The following is a 21,859-nucleotide window of genomic DNA, read 5'->3' as shown; positions in this document are numbered from 1 at the left end:
ACAACAAAAGAGACTCATATATGCAAATAAATGAAAACATGTACCTTCTGAGTAAAGTTACACCGTCCATTTTGTGGTGCAAATGACTCCCCATTGCTAAAAACAAGCTTTAATAAAGCCCCAAAGAAAAACAGAAAACAACTGGGCAATAAGCACCATAAGATGCTAATTTATATTATAAAGGATGAAGCAAGTCTAACGAAGTTATAACTTTAGAGAAGGCATAATTTCGGTGAGGGATTCTCCTCCGACGATAGATACCCAAACAAGGTAGGAATGACGGTGGTGATGGGAGACCCAGGTGGTGGCGATGAGTCACGACACCACTTTCGGTCAGTGCTCAAACGAAAAGGGGAATGCGGCGACTGCGTGCGAGGCGGGGAAAGGAAACAGAGGAAGAGATGATGGTGGTCACGACGGCGATGCATCTCCGACCGATTGGTAAATGGGGAAGGAAGGAGGTATAGACGCGAAGAGGGCAGTCGACTATGAACAATAAAGAGGAGAAGAAGGTGGTGCCCTTCGGCTAGCAGGGGGTCGGTGATGATGCGACTCCAGCGATGGTTGACGACTCTGGCTGAATGCAAACTGGGAAGGGGAGAAGGGAAGAGAAACGACGACTGACAGGGGTGTCGATGACGGCACAACTCCAGCGAAGCCATGAATGGGGAAGGAAGGAGGAGAAGAAGGTGAGGTGAGAGGCCACGGTGACAGTGCGTGGAGGTCGATTATTGGCCGGTGTTCGGACAGGGAAGGAAAGATGAGGTCGGTGTTCAGATGGAGAAGCCGATTTGGGGGTAATTAGAGAGAGAGAGAGAGAGAGAGAGAGAGAGAGAGAGAGAGAGAGAGAGAGAGAGAGAGAGAGAGAGAATTTTGCACCCTAGGCAGCCATTTTATATCAAAAAGTAGCGATGGAAACATTTTGTCTCAAACGACGCTGCAAAGTAGCAACGAAAAAATTTCTGTTGCTCATCCATCGCGAAGTTGCGACGGAGTTTGAGATAGAATGTTTCTGTCGTGAATTAGCGGCGGCGTTTGAGACAAAATATTTTTGTCGCTAATTTTGCAACTAATTCCAATTTTAGGGATGCCTAGTTTTCTCTAACTAATCAGTTGTAAATTTGCGATGGATTATTTCTGTCATAAATTTCTGTCGCTAATTAACATTTTTTTTGTAGTGATGGTTCATGTTATATCCTAACTATGATGACTTTCAATCATCTATGGTTGTCTAGAGTCTCAAACACTGTATAAGTATAACCCTAAGTCATATATTAAGTTCATCACATTGAACCATATTCTCAAGCTCGTATTTCACTCATTTTCTCATTAGTGATATCATGAAATGATCACGATGGATCTCACTCTTTAATCTCAAAACAACATTAGGGTTCACACTTTTCTCATATTAAGCACACAATGATATAGAATCTCCATATTGTTAAATCATCGATGACCCACTCTTCATGGTAGTTGCACTTTGACCGCGAACCAGATAGCCATTTCCATAGGTCGCCACTTCCAAGATTTAATTGATTATACATGTTAATCTCAATATAAACATTCACATAACATGAATAGGATAAAGAGACTCAAGTCTAATCACAATCTCATCATGATGCATGTTATTTGTAAATTATAATACAGATATGTTATCACAAAAATAATCTCTTTCTAATATGCATGACTTATCATGACTAACATATATATGCAATCATTTCATTACAATACTTTCATGTATAATCATTTTAAGCATATCATGCTCACACTCAATATCTATCTTTCTAATCATACTCATTCATAACATTAACAATAATATATAACATAAAAAGGTTTTTTTACAACTAAAACTACTTATAATAACCCTTACCTTGAATACGAATGTTGTTCTCTGATTAAAATCGAGTTTTAAGATGCTCTAACAATAGGATATGATCATCACACAAGCATATTTGTATTAATATAAATAACTTCTCATATTTTAATAAAATTACCAAAATACTTCTCTTGAGTTGAATCATCAGACCTTGTTTTTTATGCCCCTGATTTGACCAAAACCAGAGAACATAGAGTTTCCTCTCTACAATATGAGTCCAACGCACCAAACCTCACACAATTATGAGTTCATAGTGCAAAGTTATGTTCATTTTACCTAAACGGATCTTGGGTACATACATAAGGGTACTTTGGTCATTTCGATAATTATTCTCAAAATTCAAAAATAAATTACAAAATGGATCCATATCTATTTTTCATCTGAATCCAAAACGGTTTGACTGGATCTAGACCCATTTTTTATCTGAATCTGAAACTAGTCCATCTAGCAATGAGTTCGATCCCGATGCAACTCTGATCTGAATCCAAAACTGTCGGACTAGTTCTAGATCGAGAATTGATTCATTCAGTTTGATTCAGATCAAGTTTTAATCTGGATCCAATACTTATCCGAACCTAATCCAGTTTTGTTCTAGATCTAGAATCGGTCTGATCCAGATCAGACCGGATCCAAACTGAGAACCAAGACACAGTCAGACCCGACACAGTCTGGTTCACACCCAAACCGGTTCAATCTATCTCAGTCGGTTTGAACCGGTTTGGTTTAGACCGAACTGGTTCGGTATGAACCGGTTCGGTTTGAGCCAACTCGAGTTGAACCGGTTTGGTCTTAACCGTATTTTTTTAACTCACCTGGTTCGGTCTTGGTCGCCCCCCAGACCGAACTGGTCTAGTCCCACCTATAAGAGGAAAAAAAAGCGGAAGAGTAGGATCCCCTTCCGTCTTTTCAAGTGCACAGGGGTCAACCCCTGAGCTGGCCTCTCTCTCTTTCTCTCTCTGGCAGAGGGGCCAGCCACCGACACCGGCCGACTCTCTCTCTTAGTTTTTCCCCATTTTTTTCTACGCTTGAAACATGTTGATAGTCATGGCTACCGGCTCTCAATTGGACTAGAAAAAGGCAAGAAGGAAAAGAGGAAGAAGTTTCTTACCTCCTGTGTTACCGACGATTGTGGTTTCGGTAAGTCTCCCCCTTAGTGCTACTCCTCACTTTTCTTTTTCTTCTCACCCTCCCTCCCTCTCTATCGCTCTGTTGGTTGTTAATGGATGGAGGGCTCATCGTGAGGGCTCTTATAGCCCTCACAATGGGGGAGGATAACCCTCAACCCCCCTCTCATCGATCGTGGGGGTTGAGGTTTATCCACCCCCCCCCCCCTAAGCGATAAGGGGGAAGGCGCTTCCCAAAATTGGGAGAACCGTCTTCCCCTATTCTTCTCTTTTTTTTAAACTTCTTCCCCCTTGACAATTTTGTTAGGGTGGTTTTATAATTCTACCCCCTTAAAAGAATATTTATCCCGAATTTTACCTAGAAACAATTATGAAAATTGTGTACGGATGTCTGATTTGCCCTCTCATGCGGCCTCATTTTTGTTATGATGACCCCATCTGACTAATACCAGCGACATCTCTTTATTTTTCAACTTTTGCACTTTTGCATCCAAGATTTCTATGGGTTTCTCACACATACTCAAATCATTCTAGATTTCTAATATTGTTCGACTGCATCTAGTATGTGGGAGGGATCAAGCACATACTTTCGCAACATAGAGACATGAAATACATTGTGAATTCTGGATAAAGAATGTGGCAAAGCCAATCGGTATGTTGACTGACCAACTCTTGCGAGTATCTCAAAGGGTCCAATATATCTTGGACTCAATTTTTCTCTTCGACCAGAGTACATCACTCCCTTAAAGGAAGATATCTTAAAAAACACATGATCACCTTGCTAAAATTTTAACTCACGACATCTTTGGTCCGCATAATTTTTTGTCGACTTTACGCTGCCAGAAGACGCTCTCGAATAAATCTCACTTGGTCTATCATATGGTGCACCAAATCAGGCCTTAATAATCTTTTTTCTCTGACCTCATCCCAACACAAGGATGTTCGGCATCGTCGACCGTATAGTGCTTCAAATGGAGTCATGCCTATGCTTGCCTAAAATCTATTATTGTAGGCAAACTCCATCAGAGGTAGGATGTCATTCCATGAGTCACTATACTCTAAAGTGCATGCTCACAACATGTCTTCTAGGGTCTAAATTGTTCACTCTGACTGTCCGTTTGTCTGAAGGTAAAATGTCGTGCTCATTTTTAACTATGTCCCTATTGCCTCTTAGAAACTCTGCTAGAATCGTGACGTAAACTTGGAGTCTCTATCTAAAATAATCGAATCGAGTACTCCATGATGTTTGACTATCTCCTTGTTGAAAAGTTGGGTCAACTGGCCATAAGTATGAGTCGTCATATAGGCCAAGAATTGAGCTGACTTAGTTAGTCTATCTACAATCACCCATACTGAATTTATCCCATTATTTGTCTTTGAAAGTCCTGAGACGAAGTCTATAGTAACATTTGCCCATTTTCATTCAGGTATGAGAAGTGGTTGTAGTAGTCCTTTAGGTTGTTAGTGCTCAATCTTCACTTGCTAGCACACCAGACATTTGCTTACAAACTCCGTAATGTCTCTCTTCATTTCGCTCCACCAAAATGTACTTTCAGGTCTTGATACATTTTAGTACTACCCAGGTGGATGATATATCTAGAGTGGTGTGCCTCATCGAACAGCTGATTCCTGAGCTGATTGTCCTTAGGAATGCACACTCTATGCTGAAATCTAAGAAGTTTCTCATCATTAACTTTAAAGTCTAACTCTTCACTTTTTGAAATTCTCTTTCTAGCTTGGGGCAACTCCAGATCTAAGGGTTGCTTTTCCTTAATTTACTCCCATAATTCTGAACTAATCATGGTTTGCATAAATAATAATCGACCTGATAAGCATTGAGCTTCTGCTTTCTGATGCACGACTGAAGAAAATAAATCTCAATCTATGAGTCTGGTCGATACTCCTAACTTTTTACTAAGAGCGTCAGCGACTACATTCACCTTTCTCGAGTGGTATTTCAACTCGAAGTCATAATCTTTTAAGAATTCAAGCCATTTTCTCTACCTCAAGTGCAAGTCTTTCTGCGAAAACAAGTATTTATGGCTTTGATGGTCAATAAAGACTTCAAATTGTTCACCGTATAGATAGTGTCTCCATATTTTAAGGGCGAATACCACCGCTGCTAGCTCCAAGTCATGCGTTGGATAGTTGACTTCATGTATTTTGAGTTGGTGAGATGCATAAGTTATTACCTTACCATGCTGCATCAGAACGCATCCAACCACTTAACTACCTCCTTCTTCACTACTTACTTCATATGGGGATTTAACCTTCTTTGCATCTTTCTTGAGGGCTTGGCACCCTTATCCATGATAATTTGATACATGCAAAAGGATGGGTCTATCTCCTTCAGATCAGCCACCGACCATCCAATTGCCTCTTTATGCTTATGCAGAAGCTGACACTTCTGGGTGTTAGTCAGGTTTGCAAAAATAATGATGGGGAGAGTCTGATCCTTGCCTAAAAAGACATACTTAAGTGAAGCTAATAAGGGCTTTAATTCAAGTTCTGGCAGACTCTCAATGATAGGTCGGGTAGGCTTCTTTGCCAACTCAGGGAGTGGGTCGAAGTGTCAGGTCCAATTCAGCTCACCAGACCATCTATCAATCAATCCAAGGCTCTCTCCCTTTAGTGATTCATCAACCCCTTTCTGAGGTGGATCCCTCAACGTCCAAACATGCTCCACTTCTATGAGATCCTAAATGAGATCAACCTCGAAAGAAGTTTCATCACCCACAGGGCCCATCGTGGTGTGAAAAATGTTCAGCCTCATCTTTCTGTTGCCGAATGAAACATCCATGACGCCTATGCAGCAATTGATGCATGCATTGGCAGTGGCCAAGAAGGGGCAACATAAAATGATGGGGGGTCTATCTCATATCATCAACTCCCTCTATATCTAAGATGATAAAGTCAACAGAGAAGTAAAAGTCTTTCACCTTGACCATAACATCTTTAAGAATCCCTCGCGAGACCTTAATCGATTTGTCTGCCAGCTGTAGAGTCATAGGTGTCAGCTTCATCTCCTTTAGTCTGAACTTGTCATAAAAGAAACCTGGCAACATATTCATACTTGCCTCAAGGTCGAGCAAGGCACGCTCAACCGTGATGTCTCCTATGACACGCGACATAATAGGAGCCCCCAGGTCATTGAGCTTTGGTGGGGTTTGGTGCTGTAACACCGCACTCACCTACTCAGTCAGATAAATCTTCTTTAGCACATGGGACCTCAACTTTCTCTTCTACGTACAAAGCTCCTTCAGAAACTTTGCATATGCAGGGACTTGTTGGATGGCATCTAGCAAGGGAAGGTTTATTTGAACGTGCTTGAATATCTCAAGCATCTCCTGTATGTTCACTCACTACTTGTTGAACGACTTTAGGCTCTCTAACACCTCAAGAAAGAGGGATTTGGGGATATAGGACTTGGAAGGCTCGGATGAGGAAGCCTTCTCGCTTTCCTAAGGTATGATTGTAGGAACTGGCTGTTTTTCACTAGGTCTCTCGCTTTTGTCTGCAACCACCCTCGATTGGTATTTCTTTCCGCTCATAAGGATTATAACCACTTAAGCCTACTCTTGATGGGCATTTGTCATGTGCGAGACATGCATCTGCTCCTTACCCCTAGGGTTAACCAACGGTTGGCTAGGTAGCGGCCTCTCACTTCGTCTGCTAAGTGCCTCGATGAGCTATCTCATTTGCGTCTCAAGTTTCGCAATAGACTACGTCTGGGAGTGCAGGTTTGCCTTAAGGTCCGAGAAGGCCTGCAACATCTAGTTTTCGAAGGACTAGCTAGAAGCAAGCTCTTGGGATAGAGGCTGACTATAGGAAGGTTGAGTTGGGGGATAGCTAGATCTCTGAAAACCAAGCGCATAACTGGCTTACCTGGGTTGGTTTTGGGAAGGGATGGGGGGTTGGGCTTGTGGACTTCTCCACGAGAAATTGGGATTGTTTTGCCAACCTCGATTATAGGTGTTGGAAAATAGGTTGGGTGCAGGCTTGGCAAAACCTTGCACCATCTAAGATTGCTCTTGGACAAACTTAGGGTATTGTGGCACCGCGGGGTAGTCAAAGACATGGTGTACTGGGCTAGCATACAACGCACACACCTGTATGGTTGGAGAGGGATTCGACAACAGGTCGACCTTGTTTTGCAACTCAAGCTTTGTCCCTAATTCGAATATACCAGCCTTCTTGGCTCCAACATGAGCAGGTGTAGCCCTCTCAAATTGTGCAGTTGGAGCTTGATGCATTGAATTCTCCCTTAGGATCTCAAAAAGGGCCCACACTTCATCCTCACTCTTCAGTATGAAAGTGCCCCCACAAGCAACATCTACCATTTGATGGTTCTTCTCGGTCAGTTCGTCATAAAAATATTACACCAGTTGCCAATGGGGCACCTGGTGGTGGAAACACTTTCAGAAAAGGTCTTTCATCCTCTCTCATATCTCATGAAATATTTTTTCCTCAATTTGCAAAAAGTTGGTGATGGCTTTTCGATATTGGTTCATCTTACCAATCAGAAAGAATTTCTTGAGGAACTCTCTTTGCATGTGTTTCCAAGTAATAATCTGAATTGTATCTAGAGCCTTTAGCCAATGCTTGGCTTTGTCTTTGAGAGAGAAAGAAAATAATGTTAACCTTAACCTGTCATCCCCAAAATTGTTGATCTGCACCGTAGGAAAAATCTCAAGGAATTCATTGAGATGGCGGTATGGGTCTTTGTTGCTAAGGCCATAAAAGGATGGTAACATTTGAATGATGCTGGCTTGGATCTTGAATTGGTTTGCTCCTACAACGGGTCTAGCGATATAAGAGGTGAAAGTATATTCATTTGGAATAAAATACTCCCTTAGGGGACGGGTCAACTACTGATCTTTAGCCATGGGGCCGGATCGACAGGCTCTCCTAATAATAGACGTGGGGTCCTCAAATGGCTCAAAACAAGTTCGGGGTCAAGCGAGTGTCGCCCTTACATACACTTCAGGGTAGACCGGTGTAATAACCATTCTAAAAGTTGGTTTTCTACCTAACTAGCGCACTAACGTGATCAAACCAAACCACAAAAGCAGGCAAAAATAAAATAAAGAAAGCAGAAAAAAAAGAAATAAACAACCACACACTTGCAACCAATAGATATTTTTGTAAAAAGCAAACTATGAGCTTGGTACTAATCGTGCGCAATCACCTCCTAGGGGTAGCCTAATGGGTGGGTCGTACAGGAAAAGTAAGATGGTCGCTAGGTTCACAAGCACGTGGTTCTACAATCCTAATGCAAAAAGCAAACTAACAGTCGAGATTAATCAACAAGAAAATAAACTAATAATCCTAAATAACTGTAGAAAAGAAACTAAGAACCCTAAACAATGCAAACTAGGCAACAAAATGGGTACTCAGTTCTTAATTCGTCGTTCCCCGGCAACGACGCAAAAAATTTAACGCATCTTTTTTAATAGAGTATTTTTGAGATATGTTTTCAGTAAAAATGTTTACGCAAACCGTGCATCAAATCATAAAAATCAGTTCACACTAGCAGTGAAGTCCGGATCAAACTCAGGGAACGAGATAAATACTTTTGTACCCCATACAAGACTACTTTTGTTGCCTTAAAAAAAAATTAATTAACTAAATAAAAGAATGAGTGATGCCCTCTGCGGCGGACTTATAAAGAATAATTAAATGGTTTTATTACAGACCCAATGAATAAAATAAAATAAAATAAAATAAATCCTAATCTAAAAAGAAAAAAGGGTCTTCGATGCATGAGCTTTTAGTCCCTTGCATTTGGTTTTTAGTCTTTTGGGGATTATTTGAGGGGCTCTCTAAGGGCTCGAGGGGCCTTTTGTGGGGACCTTTTTGGTGCCTCAGAGGGCTCATTTTAGGGCTCATCGTACGTCTAAACGCTTTTCTGTAAAAATAAAAACACGAAACACAAAAACATGAAAGAAAACTATATAAAAATAACAAGTTAATATGAAAAAAAATCATAAAAACACTAAGCAAACTAACATGAAATGACAAACTACACTACAAGACAAAATAGCATAACTAACTATTTAAACTAATCAAGAACTAATATAAAACTAACTACTATTCAAGAAAACATAAACTTGACTGAACAATCTAATTAGCTTAATTAACAATGAACTAAATAAACCAAACTCTAAACGAAGCATGCAAATTAGTGAACCTAATGACTGGATTAGATAACTAATGGAAGAATGATACAAATGAAACCCATTAATTTGACTAATGAATCAAAACACATAAAAAAATTTATTATAACTACATAACTACACAATGAATTAATGCCTAACTAAAACAATTGCAGCAGCAAATAATCGGATGTAGGGCTTGGGACGACTGGTGTTAGACACGCTGGTATGCGTGTATGACTGGTCTAAGCAAACGCTGGTTCAAATCTGCATTTCGATCAAATCACCCACGTGTAGATCGTTGATCTAGATGAAGATCTCAGGATACAATGACCATACACTTATCATTTTTGAACTACAGGTGGTGTCAGCTGGATTGATCAATCAAACTAACTTTCTACAAATCCGATCAAAACCTAACCAACCAATGCAGCGAGCTAGTTTTAAATAAACAAATTTTCTTCTTTTACCCGTCCAAACAAACGCTGCACATGGTTGGATTAATCCACGCTATGCTGAACCAGTCTACGAAACGAAAGTTATGAAAAACATGAATCTGGTTGAGTGGTTCTTGAATCTGATTGAGTGAACCAAAAGTTGCAAAGAACGTGAGACCAGAACGTCACACCGATCTTATGTTGCTGCACATGCCAAACCAGCCTACGTGAATGAGGTCTCACGCAGGGTGGTTTGTAGGCCCCTCAAGAAAAACAATTTTCAAGCTGCAGTTTTTTTTCTTCTTTTTTTTTTTCAATTTCAGTTAATAAAATTAACCTATATGTTGTCTAACCTATATGCAATGAACATGGAAAAAAACTAATCTGGATGCAAGCTGAAATTAAATTATGCTATATGCAATGCTCCACACGAGTTTATGCATTCGATAACAAATAACTAAACATCTAAACTACATGCAAAAAAATAAAGAATCGGGGGAGAAGAGACTCACCAAACGGCTCACCTCCGATGGACGAGTTGAAAAAAATAAGATGGCTTCTCCATTCCAATCAAACGAACTCCACTCTCTCCAACGATGGGGGCAAGAAGAACCGGTGACGACAGGGTTTAGAAGCAAGAACGAGAAAGAATGAGAAGAAAGAAGAATGGGGAAGAAATCCGACTTGAGAAGAAAAAAGAGAAAATGAAGATGAAGAAGAGGTAGAGAGGAGAGAGGGGGGGGGAGCAGATTTCAAGAGGGAAAAATGTTCCACTCTTCTCAAACCTAACTATTTATAATTTCTAATTAGGTTTTTAGAAATTCTTTCAAAAAAAGTTCGTAAAATCTTCAATATTTCAAAAGACCTCTCTTTCTAAAAATATTTTGTAAAAACTTTATTAGTTTCCCCAAAATACTCCAAAGAGTCTCAATTTGCTCAAATTATACTTTGATGAAAAACTATAAAAACCTTTGCAAACAAGCATTTTTAAGCATTTATCACACATGATCATGCATGAAAATGTATGAAATTATGCATGATCAACAAGTCATGTTTTTGCAGCTGGTAGGCCGGAAAACATACCCATCTCCCTGAAGCCTATTTCCTCATAAATAGATTCAATAAATTTTACAATAAAATAAGTAAATCACATAATTTTCCTGTAAATAAAAATAAGAAAATCATGTTATAATTCTAGAATGTTCACATTCAAAATCTCTACAAACTTCTAATTTAAATTTGCATAAAATAATTAAATGCATGTTTTTTTTTAAAAGTTACAGAATTAATTTCTAAGAAACTCTATAGCATGGAATATAAATTTTTATATGAAAGACATAACGAAAAATAACCAAATTTTTGCAGTACATTCACATGAATCTAATCTACTATTTCTAATTGGAATTTACAAGAAAACAAACAAGTAATACATGAAGTTCCTAAAATTATGAATTTCATTTCTGAGAAATCGATGACATGCATAATTGATTCCTTTTGATTTTTGGTTCAAAAATTCAGCTACTTTTGGGGATGAGTCAAATTCTTCTAGGGGGAATTCAAAATTAACCCCTTGTCCTTAAGTCCAATATAGATTTTTACAGATTTTTCCTTTTTATACAACTTATCAAAATTTGATTTAAGCCTTCGTACCTGATTTTTATAGATTTTTCCTTTTTATACTTATCTAAATTCAGTTTTTAGAGGGGTTTTCGAAATCCATATTTTGATGACCCTAAACCAAACCCATATGTGTGAGGCTTAATTTAGGGTTTTTCCTCACAAAAATTTAGAGGAATTCGTGCCCACAAATTCTGTTTTACGTGTAAAGTATAAGACCCCCTACCTTTTTGGCAAAAATCGAATCATACACGCCTAGATCGCTCGCTTAGAATGAACCAGCCGTCCAACTTGAACAAAAACCTCACCCACAACCTCCTTTCACTCTTATCGTGAACGTAGATGCTTCTCTTGTTGAGCTAAGGGTGAAAACACTAAGGTTTTGGTGTGGGGAAAGGAGAGAAGAAGAGAGGGATTTTGGAGAAAGGGAAAATAGCTAACAAAACTCTACAGGAGACAAAATAAGGGGGGAGTGAGTCCCTCCCTTGTTTATATAGGGGATAGGGTGAAGGCCAAGGGCTAAATGTGATCTTAGCCCTTGATCTCCCCCCTATCCTTCTTTCCTTTTTTCTAAATGTCTTTTTCTTTCTTTCTTTTTTTTGTTAGCTTAGGACCAATAATATATATATTCTATATATCATATCATATACTATATATATTATATGATATATATGTCCATAAGGGCTGGTCGACCCCCATGGGGTTGACCCCCTTTCCAAATTGAAATAGCAACTTGCTTGCTTGATAAGCAAGTCGACTAGTCCTTTTATATATATATATATATATTCTTTTTTTTTCTTTCCTTTCTTTCTTTCTTTATTTTTTCCTTTCTTTATTTTTTTCTTACTTTGGTCTAGCCCATTCTCCTTAGAACCCTCTAGGAGTGACTCCCCCCCTTATGGGACCTTGTTTTGGAAAAAGAAAACTTTTGACTTTTTAATACAAACCTTGTTATTTAGTAAGTTCTTAACTTAACTTGATTTTAAAGTTTAGGTTTTTAATTTAACATTTTAAAGCGTGAATGGAGTGCCACATAGGATGGGATGACCCACCTATGAACTATAATATTATAAAGTCCAATTATTTTTTGAGTTCCATTCCACTAGATGAAATTCTTAATTAATTCAAATTAAGAAATTCTATTAAAATTCAATTGTGAAATTTAATAAAATGACATTAAATAAATTTGAATCAGACTTTATTTCAATTACATGTTACCTATTAAATTTTAAGCACCCATATATTTAAATTATTTATTTTAAATATTCCTTAATAGGTTAAATCAATTTTTTTAGAAATAAGTTCTGAAAAATCAAAACTCAATAGGGTCGATGAGACCTTAGGGCAGCCTATAGGGGTATTTTCTTGTACTTAGAAAAAACTCTCAAAGTCCTACAATCAATATCATAATGCATAATTAAAGTTAAAATTTTGCTTTATCACAGAGTAAGAAAATTATGAAAATTCAAGAAAATTCTCAGAAAAACTGCGGTATTACAAGTTTAATGGATGATTATCCAAGTTTTTTATTAAGACCAACTCAATTTCACATCTATTATATCCACAATATATCTTATCAATCCATTTATCTTTTTTTTGTTAGGATACTTAAACATGTGAAAGTTTTCTTAGTATGCCATTGCAAATCCTATATCTTATAATCATAATTTATTAAGAGACTTGAATAATCGTTATAGCATAATATAAAAGAACAATTTTCAATACATAATCTAGTACAAACATCTATCAATTAAACTTGTCTAAATATTGAATTGACACATGTTGCATCATAAACAACATAATGTGGGTTATAACAAATTTCACTAATTGTTTTGAGTCTGGTTAATCACATATACGAAGCTAAATATGATCAGATCCATACCCACAATAAATTATTACAATTTGATACAATGGCCTTACTAAAACCAAGATTATTCTATTTGCCATTTGCCTAAACATAGAGAAATACTAGGACTAAATATTTATCAACTAATAATTCACAAAAATAACTAAAAAAAATATTTTGTATCGCCAATCTAGTTTAGGCATGCAACAAAAACTATAACACGTGCAAGAATATGCTCATAAATTAAATTTTAGTTAGCATAAGCAAATAACACACTTTTAAGGTTTTTTGCAATGCAAAACCACTTTTTTATTATTTTAAAAATATCAAAAGCCTGTTTTGTGAAAAATAATAAATTAGAACCCTCAAAACAAAAAAATTTGAATCTTTTCAAGTTAAACAAAAAAGTACAAACACTTTTTTGTAATTTTCAAAAAAGTTAAAGAGACTATTTCTGGAAAAAACAATAGACAGAAACCATGTCATGGAAAATTCCAGCAAACAAGATTGTTTATGGAATTTCTAGAAAGAGAACCTCTGATCTGAATTATATAGAGGCTTCTTAATGGAAATTCTAAACATCATATGAATTGTTACTAAAAATCCGTTATTAAAAATATTAAAAGAAATAAAATGAAAGAGGGTTATCGACCCTTCTTTCCAAAAAATGGAAGGAAGAAGAGGAAGACCATGGGAAACCCCTAAAATTTGGCTCTTCCTCTACCGATACCCCTCTCTCCCTTCGATCAGTCGCCCCTCCACCTCCTGCGATCGAGCTCTACCGCTGGTGATCCTGGCCAGCGACCCTGCTACGGGAATTTTTTCACTCGCAATGGAGGAAGCCAGCAACGCCTTCTTTCCTTTTGGTTGGTTGACCCTCCACCTCTGACTGCCAAGCTCAATCGCCAATGATCCCAACGAGCAACCCTGCTACATGGATCATTTCACCCACAATGAAGGAGGGCAGCAATGCCTTTGTTAAGGACTCTCATCTGGATGGACGTCTCAGGATTATCAGAACTCTCATCGTAAGGACTCTCATCGTCAAGGATGTCTCAGTATTTTAGATAACCTTATAGTATTTTAGATAAACCGGTATTACACGATGTTTTAGTTTTTCTTGTTCTCCTCATGTATAAATACCTATATATATATATATATATTGTATGAAACAAGCGAGGGAAGCAAGTTTTCCTCAATCCTTTCTCTTCTCTGGGAGCCGATTTTCTCATGGTATCAGATCCAGTTTGGTTCTAATTGAGATTGAAGGTCTCTGTGATCTCATTTTTCATTCAGGTGAAGCTTCATCAGCTCACTGTACGAGATCGCCCAGTGAAACCTCCCACAAGCCTGTTGTTTTTGTCGGTCGATCGCCATTGCTTGTTGCTCAGCCTGTAAGCCGCCTTCTGTGCATCCTTCGAGCCCACCGAGTATAGTTGTTGTGTGTAGACGTTTTTGTATTGTATCTCTGCTGTGTGCAGCTTACTGCATTATTAATCCAGTTGGTTGGACAGTTGCAGTCACACTCAAAAGCTATTTTTTTGTTGATTGGTTCAATCGCCTCTAATCTACAACACACACAAATTCTCCAACAGCAAAGTGTGTGTTTTGCTCTAAGATCGAGATCAAGCTCAATTCTTCAAGCCGTTGAGCTCGATCTTTTTCATCAGCCAGAGAGTATTCAGGCTGATCCAGTTCTAGCATTGGTGCTTCTTGCATTGCTCACTATCCTTGTTGCTTAAGCCTCATTGTCGTGAGGAGCGACATTATCAAAATTGAGTTTTTTCATGATGTCAATGGCGCAAGAAGAAGGAAGTTCAAAAGATATGTTTCCCAAGACAGAATCAGGTCAGGATGCTTCTAGTTCTTTTTTCATTCATCACTCTAATAACCCCAACAATGTTCTGGTCTCCCAACAGTTGATCGGGGATAACTATGGCACTTGGAGTAGAGCCATGATGATGACTCTTAATGCAAAAAATAAACTTGGTTTTATTGATGACTCTATCATCGAACCTGAAGAAGGAACAATCAATCACCCGTCTTGGGTCCGCTGTAATAACATGATATTATCTTGGATTTTGAATTCAGTAAGTAAAGAGATTGTCAATAGTGTAATCTACTCCACCACGGCTCACGAGGTGTGAAAAGATCTACAGGAAAGATACACTCAAAGTCTGGCACCACAGATCTATCAGATCCAAAGCTCTATTTATCGCCTGCAATAAGAAACCATATCAATCGCTACTTATTTCACCAAAATAAAATCTCTATGGGACGAACTGAGTTCGTACTCTCAAGTGCCAATGTGCAAATGCGGCTCAATGAAAATATTTTTTGATCAGTTACAAAGGGAAAGGGTTATTCAATTCTTGATGGGACTAAATGATTTCTATAATGCAATAAGAGGGTAGATCCTCTTACTCAAACCCTTGCCCAATGTGACTAAGGTATATGCACTGCTGCTTCAACGTGAAGCCAAATTCACGATGTCGATCAATGGCCAAACATGTACAGTCTTAGCCGTACCCTATAGAAATAACTTCAGCCGAGAACCATTAAATGGGGTTAAATGAGAACTGGCAGCCCGATTTCAGAAAGTCAAAGGTAGCCGACAAAACTGACCTATGTGTAGTTATTGCAATGGTGTCGGTCACCTCAAAGAAAAGTGTTTCAAGCTGATGGGCTATCCTCTAGACCATCGGCTATATGACCCAAATTTTAAACCCAATACCGTTGTTGCATCTTTTTGCAATGATCTCCAGGTTACTTCAGCGGATATGCATAATGTTACTGGTAAGGGTGACAGGTTAAGTAATATTGTTCCTGCATTTACTATGGATGAGTATCATAAAATCCTATCACTTGTAAAAAATTAGCCCATGTCGATCAACTTTACAGGTATGACTTCTCCTATCACGGTTCCCTCTAATCATGTTTGGGTAATTGACTCTGGTGCTAGTCAACATATGAGAACCAAATCCCTGGATTTTCATAATCTGGTTTCCTACAATATACATGTTTCACTACCTAACGGTAAACATAATCATGTTTTACATCAAGGGTTAATTTCTCTTCTCTAGTTTAACAAGGATCTCTCTGTATTCCTTCATTCAAAATGAATCTACTATCAGTAAGTCAATTGACTAAATCTCTGAATTGTTCAATAACCTTCTATCTTAATTCTTGTGTTATTCAGGACATGAAATCGAAGATGATGATTAGACAAAGTGAAGAAATAAATGAGTTGTACTTCCTACAACCAAACAATAATATCCAAGTTTGTCTTAACATCAGAACCGATCATGAACTATGACATAGACGATTCAGACATCCTTCATCCTCAAGAATGAAATTAGTAAAATCACATTTGAATTTAGCTTTTGAATTTGATGAATCTCATTATTGTGATACCTGTCATAAAGCCAAACAAACTAGATTGAAGTTTCCTTTGAGTGAGATTAATATAGAAAATGCTTTTGATATGATCCATTGTGATATATGGGGACCCTATTCAAAATCCACTTTTTCTGCTGCACACTATTTTTTAAGTATAGTGGACAATTTTACAAGAACAACCTGGGTTTTTCTTATGAGACATAAGTATGAAACCTTTGCTATTATAAAAGTTTTTTTTAATCTTATCAAGACCCAATTTCGTAAACAAATCAAGATCCTTCGTTTCGATAATGGGTCTGAATTTTTTTCACATGAGATTCAAGATTTTTTTAAAAACAATGGTGCCGTACATCAACATAGCTGCATTTATACTTCCCAACAAAATGGGGTAGTTGAACGTAACCATCGACACCTTCTTGAAATAGCTCGGGCTCTCTGTTTTCAATCAAACTTACCTATACGATTTTGGGGTGAGTGTGTTCTAGCTGTAGCTTATCTAATCAATCGAACACCAATGCCTAAACTCAAGGGAAAATCTCTTTTTGAAAAACTGTTTCATAAACAACCAAATTACAAAAAACTTTGTGTGTTTGGTTCATTATGTTATGCAACCGACATAGGCCAAAATAAAATTAAATTTGACTTGAGAGCCCAACGTTATGTATTTCTTGGGTATTCAGAAGTGCAAAAGGCATATAAAGTGTACGATTTAGAAAATAATCAAAGTTTTACCAGTAGAGATGTGATTTTTCATGAAAACGTATTTCCTTATAAATATATTAAAAAAGTATTTTAGATAACCTTGTAGTGTTTTAGATAAACCGGTATTGCACGGTATTTTAGTTTTTCCTGTTTTCCTCATGTATAAATACCTATATGTATATGCTATGTGAAACAAGCAAGAGAAGCAAGTTTTCTTCAATCCTTTCTCTTCTTTGGGAGCCGATTTTCTTAGCCTTCTCTCCTTTTCTTTCGGCTATGGGGGTTTCACCAAGGTTGTAGAGATCTATGAGGTTTTGATCACTCTCGACCCGTTGGAGGTGACAGTGTCCTCGCCGACAGTGGCTTGACACTTGTCCCTCTTTTCGATTCCTCTTTTCTTAGGTTGTGGGTTTTACATACTGAAAATCGGTGGTGTCTGCATCCCCTCTTGCTGTTATGGCCATCTGAACCCTATTCCAAGGTTGATCTTCAGTTACTTTAAGGAACGACTCCTCTATCACCGGTTTCCGGTGATATGATGAGTGTTTCCTTTAAGCTCACCCCTCTTCACGGCGAACTTCCTGGTCAAGGCTACAACTTTTTCGATGATGGACCTAAGAAGACTCTGGTCACCGGAAAGAACTCGGGTAAGGTCAATTTTTTTTTTCCATACCCAAATAAATGTTGTGGATGTCTTAAATTTTGGACCCACTCTGATCCGATACCCAATCCAAAAATATTTTGGTGACGGCTCCCCCTGTCTTTCTTTTTTCCAAGCAACCCCATGACGTTGATATACATGTTTTTAGTGGGAACAAGCTCTTGAATCGCCCAAATTCGACCTGAGTACAGGTTTTCCGTTGATGCAAAAATCAATAATTGTAAATGCACCTATTTTTTTACACAAGAAACATATTTTTTCATTGAAAAAACATGACACAAAGGCCATTTGCTATTAAATCCAGCATACTGAACACATCTATCAAGTTAGATTGTGCCTACAATCACCGACTGTATTGAATATAGATCGGAGACAAAATATATTATAAACAAATCATATTAATTAGAACATTGATCAAAATATGAAAATAATGCGATTAAGCAGATCTTAATATGATCAAAGTCTGAAAATAATATGATCGTAACGCGCATTGGGTTCTTAGTCTAAGGATCCATGTCCGGATATAATGTTTCATACTCGGATAGAATATCCACCTAAACCCGATCCATTTATTTCCTTTACTACTTGTCTGGCCATGAGATCCAGATCTGGTAACCCTAGACCCGACCCTCTTGGTGCCTAGAAATTTCTGCCCCATCGTCGTCTTCCGAGATGCTTCTCTCTCTCTCTCTCTAGAACGAGCTCCTCTCCTTCGTCAAACCCGCCGGCCATCATGAGGGACACCATTTAAGCCCTTCCGTCCCCCTCCCCTATAAAACCCTAATCCCTCACCCCTTCTTCGATACAGAGACACGCAGAGGTAGGTAGAGTGCGAGAGAGGAAGAAAGGGGGAAAGAAGGTACAACGATGGAGACGCAGAAGAACAACCAAAGCATCTACACATACGAGGCCCCCTGGCAGATCTACGGCATGGCGTGGTCCGCCCGCTCCGATAAACGGTTCCGCCTCGCCGTGGGGAGCTTCGTCGAGGAGCCATCCAACCGCATCCAGATCCTCACCCTCAACGAGGACAACCCTTCCATCGGCTTCCTCCGGGACCCTTCCCTCCAATTCGAGCACACCTACCCCCCTACGAAACTCATGTTCCTGCCGGACCCCAGCCCGGCCGGCCCCGACCTCCTGGCGACGTCCGGCGACTTCCTCCGCATCTGGGACGTCGGCGGCGAGGGCGGGGTGGAGCTCAAGGCCATGCTGAACAACAGCAAGAGCTCGGAGTTCTCGGCGCCGCTGACGTCGTTCGATTGGAACGACGCCGATCCAAGGCGGATCGGCAGCTGCAGCATCGATACGACCTGCACGGTGTGGGACGTCGAGCGGGAGGCCGTGGAGACGCAGCTGATCGCGCACGACAAGGAGGTCTACGACATCGCGTGGGGCGAGGCCCGCGTCTTCGGCTCCGTCTCCGCCGACGGCTCCGTGAGGATCTTCGACCTCAGGGATAAGGAGCACTCCACCATCATCTACGAGAGCCCCTTCCCGGACACCCCGCTCCTCCGCCTCTCCTGGAACAAGAGGGACCCAAGGCGCGCCCTTTCTCTCTTCTTCTTCCTCTCGTCAATTATAAACTCGGTCGTTTTCTGTTACCGTTCTGATGGTTGGTTACCGTGGTTTTTTCAGGTACATTGCTACTGTTATGATGGACTGTGGTAGGGTTGTCGTTCTGGACATACGGTCTCCGGCGATGCCGGTGGCCGAGCTCGAGCGGCATCAGGCGAGCGTGAATGCAGTGGCGTGGGCACCACACAGTGCCCGGCATCTGTGCTCTGTGGGGGATGATGGACAGGCACTTATTTGGGAGATGCCGACGGTTGTGGGACCAAGTGGAACGGTAGATTTTGGCTGCGTGGAGGACCCTGCAGGCATCGACCCTATACTTGCATATGCTGCAAGTAATGAGATTAATCAGGTGCAATGGTCCACGCTGCATCCAGACTGGATCGCCATTGCCTTTGCTAACAGGATGCAGGTGCTGAGAGTCTAGAGTGGTCTCTTTTCTCTTTGCTTTGAGGTATGGATTGTGTGCTATGCCTTCTCTAAGATGATTTCGTTGAGAATTTCTGCGGGGAGATTGATTTCTCAGCAATTGATTGTTCCTGCATATACAATGCTTTTCGAGGATTTAGGAATTTATACTAGGGAAATTTGTTTCTCTTGTAATTGTTTGCTCTCGTGTAAGAGATTGGGTGTAGATGCAAATTCTTGCAAATTTTTATCAATTAAAGAAGAATATGTTGTAGTTGTGGATTTGATGGCTTTTTTCACTTCAAGTTATTCTCTCTCTCTTTTTTTTTTTTTTGCTTATCCTCAAGCACTGTGAAGAAACAAACTGTTACTGTGGGATTGATCCTTCTCCTCATGGTCGTTTTGCCTAAGACCAACTTTATCTGTTGATATCTATTATGGCTTGTTGAATCTATTGAATGGGGGTATCTAAGAGTGCCAATGAAGTAAGCAACAAAATGCTGAAGAACATGCAAAGTTGTGCATAATGCTGAAAATGGCTGAAAATGGTCTTTTATCTTTAAGTCTTTTGGAGATAATTTGACATCTAGACAAAAGCCAGATGGAATGTAGTTGAATGGGAATGAACCAATTTGTCATCCTTGTGAATGATATTCTCTACCATCAATATCCTTCTGTTCTGCATGATCAAAATTAAATCATGACAGAAACATGATTACCTTCTTCTGTCATAGGATAAGTGATATCGGTACTTCTAATGAGTTGTGCCCTACAGGATGCTTCTGTTTCTCCCATGAATTTAACGCATAAAGTCCAAACATTTTTGCTGAGAAGCATGTGGCCTTGTTTTTTAAATTTTGTCTACTTGAATATGGCATCTAGACAGAAATCTGGTGGATTTTACTTGAATGGAAGCACATTAATGGCTCCTCCTTGTCAATGATAGCTTTAACCATCAATACTGCGATAGATGTCTCCATCGACCGTCCTTTGGTAGGATTTAGATCAACAAGAGCAAAACTGCTTTTTCTTTTCTAATGCCCCAGAAGTTTCCCAATGTGGTGGGTTTTACTTGAAGGGAAACATCAATGGCTCACCCTTGTCAACGATAGCTTCAACAGTCAATGGTGTAGTTAGATGTCTCCATCAAGCATCCTTTGATGAAATCTAGATGACGAGAGTAACATCATTACTGTGTTCTCTAATGTCCCAGGAGCTTCCTGATTCTATTCTGAACTGTTTCCATGAGAAGAAAGTCTTGTTCTTTTTTATTTATTTCTTTTGTGTTTTTGGAGCTTAATGTAACATCTGGAAAATTTGAATGGATTTACTTGTATGAAGCACAGCAATTGTTGTCAAATAACTAATACTAACCATCTGCAGGAAGAGTTGATCCCCTCCTACCACCTACAATGAGATTCAGATCATGGGAGGTTCATATTTGCCTATTCTTTGCATAGAATACTGATAATGATGGGATTTCTGAGTCCAGATGCCTAGACTATCCTTGGTCTATGGCCTTGACCTAAAGCCAAACACATCTAAAGGGGACTTCATTTAGGTTATTTTTATTTGTATCTCAGTCCTGACTGCAAGCTATTAGCATGATATGGACTTTATGTTACTAGAATATATATGGTTAAATCTTGGCCCTATATGTTTCTCATTCAGATTCAAATCACATGAATGTCACATGGATCTTGATAATCCTAGGCTGATTGGCTAAACACACCAATTATGTGATCAGGTTCACGTGATTGAGAGAGAGAGAGAGAGAGAGAGAGAGAGAGAGAGAGTTTTGTTTCTATAAGTCATTTTTCCACTGTCATAAGCATAATGGAGATCTCTTTTTCAGGAGGGTTCTCTTTTTTTGGAAATTGTTGCTACATTTATATTATACATGTGCAAAAATAAGCACAAATTATGAAAATATAAAAATGAATCTAATAAAAAAAAATGGCAAAAGATTAATAATAGTTGAGATTTTGAATTTCTCAAGCTCTTACTGGGAAGTTAAATGCATGTAAACTTGTCATGATAAAATCACAAGAACTTGCCC

The 21,859-nt window shown here is 39.0% G+C and overlaps 1 protein-coding gene across 1 annotated transcript; it reads left to right on the top strand.

Moving 5' to 3' along the window:
* Positions 1-18,602: 18,602 nt before the first annotated feature.
* Positions 18,603-20,083, top strand: LOC149829596 (protein TRANSPARENT TESTA GLABRA 1-like). Its single transcript, XM_090016034.1, has 2 exons — positions 18,603-19,361; positions 19,456-20,083. Exons 1-2 carry the CDS (start codon positions 18,685-18,687, stop codon positions 19,817-19,819), a joined length of 1,041 nt encoding a protein of 346 aa, XP_089872160.1. The 5' UTR covers positions 18,603-18,684; the 3' UTR covers positions 19,820-20,083.
* The last annotated feature ends 1,776 nt before the right edge of the window (positions 20,084-21,859 follow it).

The sequence above is a fragment of the Nuphar pumila genome, chromosome 8, assembly GCF_984573655.1.
Source record: "Nuphar pumila chromosome 8, dmNupPumi1.hap1.1, whole genome shotgun sequence".
Lineage (NCBI taxonomy): Eukaryota > Viridiplantae > Streptophyta > Magnoliopsida > Nymphaeales > Nymphaeaceae > Nuphar > Nuphar pumila.
This window is presented reverse-complemented; position numbering and strand designations above follow the sequence as displayed.

Bases quoted from the DNA above. Each gene is read 5' to 3' on its own strand.
- LOC149829596 (XM_090016034.1), top strand. From the start codon at position 18,685: ATGGAGACGCAGAAGAACAACCAAAGCATCTACACATACGAGGCCCCC. The intron at 19,362-19,455 runs GCGCGCCCTTTC...TGGTTTTTTCAG, and splicing joins TGGAACAAGAGGGACCCAAG to GTACATTGCTACTGTTATGA.